The sequence below is a fragment of the Papaver somniferum genome, chromosome 5, assembly GCF_003573695.1.
Source record: "Papaver somniferum cultivar HN1 chromosome 5, ASM357369v1, whole genome shotgun sequence".
Taxonomy (NCBI): Eukaryota; Viridiplantae; Streptophyta; class Magnoliopsida; order Ranunculales; family Papaveraceae; genus Papaver; species Papaver somniferum.
In genome coordinates, this window is record NC_039362.1 from 8,174,324 (window position 1) to 8,178,927 (window position 4,604).

The 4,604-nt window shown below is 36.3% G+C and overlaps 1 protein-coding gene and 1 long non-coding RNA gene across 2 annotated transcripts; one reads left to right on the forward strand and one right to left on the reverse strand.

Annotated features, from left to right (window-relative positions):
* Window positions 1–270: 270 nt before the first annotated feature.
* LOC113278719 (F-box protein At3g07870-like) lies at window positions 271–1,328 on the reverse strand. Its single transcript, XM_026527481.1, has 3 exons — window positions 1,280–1,328; window positions 826–1,161; window positions 271–719 (listed from the first exon to the last, which is right to left on the reverse strand). The coding sequence occupies exons 1-3, from the start codon at window positions 1,326–1,328 to the stop codon at window positions 271–273; spliced, it is 834 nt and encodes a 277-aa protein (XP_026383266.1).
* Window positions 1,329–1,524: 196 nt separating this feature from the next.
* On the forward strand, window positions 1,525–3,328 carry LOC113277247. The gene is made up of 2 exons (XR_003324810.1): window positions 1,525–1,714; window positions 2,856–3,328. It is a non-coding gene; the product is annotated as an uncharacterized LOC113277247 (long non-coding RNA).
* Window positions 3,329–4,604: the final 1,276 nt, after the last annotated feature.

Genomic DNA, 4,604 nt, shown 5'->3' on the forward strand with positions numbered 1-4,604 from the left:
TTGATTGGAGAATTTGTAATTTGGTTATAGACTTTATAAGTCTATTTATGTGCCTAAAGAGAAGAATAAAGTAGAAGATATTTTATGAAACTGGCGAGGGTAGATTGTTTAAACATTGTATGGTTATTATCTCTCGCAGACAATATTCTTATTCAAGTTCAGGAAGATGCAAGTTTGAACACTGAAGTTTAAGCAATATAATCTTTTCAGTTTAAAAAAAAAAAACAACAATCGCCAATTTGAGTACCAAAACACAAATTACACTCTAGTTTAACGCGAAACTAAGCTCTCAAAATAATTTATTGCTTCCCTCAACTCTAGGCCACAAACTTTTTTTTTTCTAGCACTTCCTTGCTTTGGGTCATATACAACTAGAACATCTATTTCATCAAGCTTGAGTAGAATTTCACCATCTTTAAAGGTTCGCATAACTCTGACATATTCGCAAGCACCAGTAGTAATGTTATCAAAGTTAATGATATAACGTTTTGTCCAAGATTCGTGTACTCCATAATCTTGCATGACCCATAATTCACATATTCCATCAACATTAACAAATAGACTAAGGCACCTTTCCAACACTCCCACATTCTTATAAAGATCGCGTTCGTTCGCTAAAGCTTCATTCTCCAAGGCTATGTTTGGTACTTGAATATGCTCGAATCTTTCGTCACTTATATCCAAAGAGATTATCACGTCTTGGCCTTGCTGCATTTCACCTAACCAATGAAAAACTCCATTGACCAGGACTCCGCATTCTCGCTCACAATAAAACGTGTAAGGGATGGGTTGAATTGTTTTCCATGAGTTCGACCATACACCTACCTGCTTCTCCCCCGACGTCTTTAACATTTGTATCCTCAAAATCTACCACATTTACCAACTTGCAATTCCTAGTCTTGCAATCATAACCAAAAGCAAATATGTAACAATTATGTGATTCGGGTATCCCCTTACATTTCTCAGTGACCGGATTCCATAAGTAAAAGTGGTAGTACTCTTCGCTCCAAAAAAGGAGGAGACCATTACAAGAACACAACAACTGGTTATCATACTTTAAAGACTTGAAAGGGAAGTCGATTTCAACAACATCCGCATCAAAACCGTTCATCAAAGTTGACGATAATGAATCATAACTTACGGAGTAGAGCGGGTGATAATCTGGACAAGGCTTGTTAAAACTTGTAAAAATCAGACTACGTTTGTTTGTTTGGATGGTATGTTCAAGATGCGAGTTAACAAAATTAGGGTTGGAAATAAGCGCAACATACACACTTACATGCAAACGTTGATATTTCAAGATAAAGCTCCTCCGGAAGGCCTGACATGGTTTTTTCCTTTTTCATCATCTGTGTTTTTTTTAGTGAAAAAAAAGAAAAAAAGATTTGTAGAGTAGTCAAGTTGTTTGCAATTGCTTGGCTACGCCCTTTATTTAGGTTAAAAAATAATGGATCGTGATACGATTGGGCTTTTTTTACCATATGGATCCGCCTCATAAAATCCATAACCATAACCCAAAGAAGCACAAGCTCAGCGGGCTTATCACAAGCTTTCTTCTCTTTCGGAAAGAGGAATTCGTTTTTCATCACCACCACTAAGAAGAGGAAAAAAACAACGTAAAATGATTTACAGGAGATGGAGTTTGTTGACCGGGCCACCTGCAATCATAGGCGGAGTCGTTGCCGCCGTCGTGGTTGCTAGTTTCGTTCTTCCAGTAAGTTTCATCTTCTTCTTCATTAAACCCCTAAAACAAATTTAGGGTCTCAGAATTTTTTAATTTAATATCTGATTTGAATGAACACGAATCATTGAATTGTGGTTTGAAAACATAGAAAATCAGTATGATGCTAGATCTGACATGGTTTTACTGTTTGGGATTATTACTCCATATTATAACGATTTCAAGGTTCTTATTGTTGTTGTTGTCGTAATCATGAAACATAGCTCCGTCCTCCGTAGTATAGAGCTAGGGAGCGGTGTTGCGAAGATTCTAATATGATGAATTATAGATAAGTTTTGTGTATAGACAATAAATGAAAATGATGGTAAGGTGAAATTATGTCTTGCTTTTTCCTTCTGAAATTGAAATTTCACTGGACTTGATTCACTTCATGAGGTTGGGTTGGGAGTGAGAATGTGATAGTGAGAACTTAAAAAATGCATAGTAGGCCTGATTGAGACTCATTTTTTAGCCTGCCAATTGCTGTTTTGCTCAACCTCATGGAGGAGGTGATCATGGATAAGACTGTGAAACGGGAGAAGAATTGCGGATACCAACCCTTAGAGACTCCCTTTTTTATCTAGGAAATCTACCGAGTCGTGAGATTTTATGGGAACTCAAGAATGGGTTAAGAATATGTGAAAACTTAGATGGTCTGTTGTATTGATGCAAGTGGGATAAAATTAGGAACCCACAGGAGTCCCTTAAAAATCCTGTCTGGGGCATTCTTCTGTCCCAGATTCCAGTGCCCCGTCCATCTGGTTTAGTGTCTCATTTACTCACTTTTTTATCTCCAGTCCTCAAGCTGTGCTTGTCTTGTAATTTTCTCTTTTATTTGTGCTTTCTGCTTCGGATTTAGGAGAATTTGACTGTCCATATTCAGCATATATGTCGAGAAGCTTGAACTATATTAGTAGCTTATGATCCTTGACTTGCCTGAGATGTTACTTCTTTATTCTAGCTGCGGTCCAATAGTAATATTGGCGTTGAATACTTTTAGCCTGTCTATAACTCTATATAAATTTCTCCAAAATGCTTCTTTTGATGGTGTTGCACTCTACTAGTAACTATGATTAATAAATCTCTGCCATTATAAAATTCAAACTTACCCGCCTTTCTCTTCTATAATTTACAGAATCCATTTGTGAAGGAGCAGAAGAAACAAAATTTGTCATCTACCTCCAAGTAGATGCAAAGTCGAGAGAGATGATATGAGGTAGCAATTGGGATTCAACATTTGCAATTTCTTTTTAGCTTGTTATATTTGGTTTGTAGACATTAGTTTAAATAAATAACTCGTGGGATGTATTTGGAACAACAAAACACCACTTGAAACCATTCCATTTTATGTCTACAAAATCTCTTCTGTTTTCTGCATCTCACCATGACTGTTTTGTAATTAATGAAAATTTTTGGTCAATGCGTCGAATTTAACTAACAAGAAATTTCAGTGATATGTGTGCCTATGTGTTACTGCTGAGTGGATTACACAACACACTTGAAACACCTTGAAACATTCTATTCCATGTCTGATTCTTAATTCTGAACATTTATGTATCTGTACAGTATAAGAACATATTCTTAATGACAAAGCATTGTTTCAATTCATTGCCGAATATTCATGAGTAGATCTTTATTTGCTACTGTTTATATTCGTTGGCATGTTGTTCTTTTGCTAGCTTTTGGTGGTACATTTTCTCGTCAGATATTTTAGTTTCATTACCCTGTTTGTCTGCTGGATATTGAAGTTCAATTACACTTGTATGTTATATTATCTTGTGCTTGTCAGTTTGCTTCATTAATAGGTATTACTCTAGAGAGTCGATCCTAGTAGAGTTCTGACATAAGTTGGACTTGCTCCTTCGCTGCACAATGTATCAAAGTAAGCAGTGAAGAATGAAGTAACTTTAGGCGTTGAGCTTCAGTCTAGTAGTGCTGGCAACTTAAGAAGGTCATTTGGTTTGTAGGCCTTATGAGATGGTCTTTGCGATTTGGTTAAATTAAATGAAACTCCAAGCACGGTCAATTTTCACCATGATTCAGCTTTCACTATCTGTGCCAGTGGCTTCTTTTTGCTCCTCCGCAGCTAGCTCTCGTAGTGTCGTTCCACTTAACTGGTCGGTTGGTCTCAAATCTCGACCAAAAAGTACTCTTAATTCTACGCAAGTGTGTCTATAGTAACACTTTATCTTTAGCTTTTCGTTGTTGCAGATAATGGAAACTAGTGTCACTGTGAAGTGTTGAAGTATACACAACAGAAAACAAGCTCAAGTTTCATGGTTTAAAATAAAAAGAACAGAATTTTGTTGTGAATGTTAAACTCTGCACTTTTAGGTTTCAGCCTTTCCTTGATTCTTGTCCAGAAGAATATGTATTTTATGTTTAGGTTCACTGGTTGTCTACTTTCTGCACAACATTGAATTCTAGAAGTTATATCATGCAGTATGTCGTTGCAGTTACAATTTGCAGAATATACATTCTCATGTGTCCTGTATTCTAAATGTGAAAGCACTACAGCTTAGTTTTGTAATGCCAAATAGAGAAATGTTGTTGATGGGTCAAGGAACCATAACAGGTCTAATCATTGAAGTTTTCAAGTCCTTTTTTTCTCTCAGAACTGGAGAGTAGATTAAAAGTTCAGCTATTCAGATTGTGAACCTGAACAGCATTGTATCTTAGAAACGTGTTACAATCAGGAAATAAAGGCATGTTACTTTCATCACCAGGTGAAGAAGCAGGCAGTAGTGAGGAATACAATGAATTTGAAATTCTTAAGAATGAAATTTTGAGCATAGGCCTGTCGTTTTTAGTTTTTGCAGCCAGCCATGCCTTGGAGGAATAAAATAAAATTTTCTGCAGTAGTAAGACAGTTCAAAACTTTCGT

Excerpts from the sequence above, each read along its gene's own strand:
- LOC113278719 (XM_026527481.1), bottom strand. The coding sequence starts at position 1,328 with ATGTCAGGCCTTCCGGAGGAGCTTTATCTTGAAATATCAACGTTTGCA. Across the intron at positions 1,162-1,279 it reads TGAAATATCAACGTTTGCAT|ATTATCACCCGCTCTACTCC; the intron begins GTAAGTGTGTAT and ends AGCCTTGTCCAG. Across the intron at positions 720-825 it reads AGACGTCGGGGGAGAAGCAG|GTGAAATGCAGCAAGGCCAA; the intron begins GTAGGTGTATGG and ends TTCATTGGTTAG.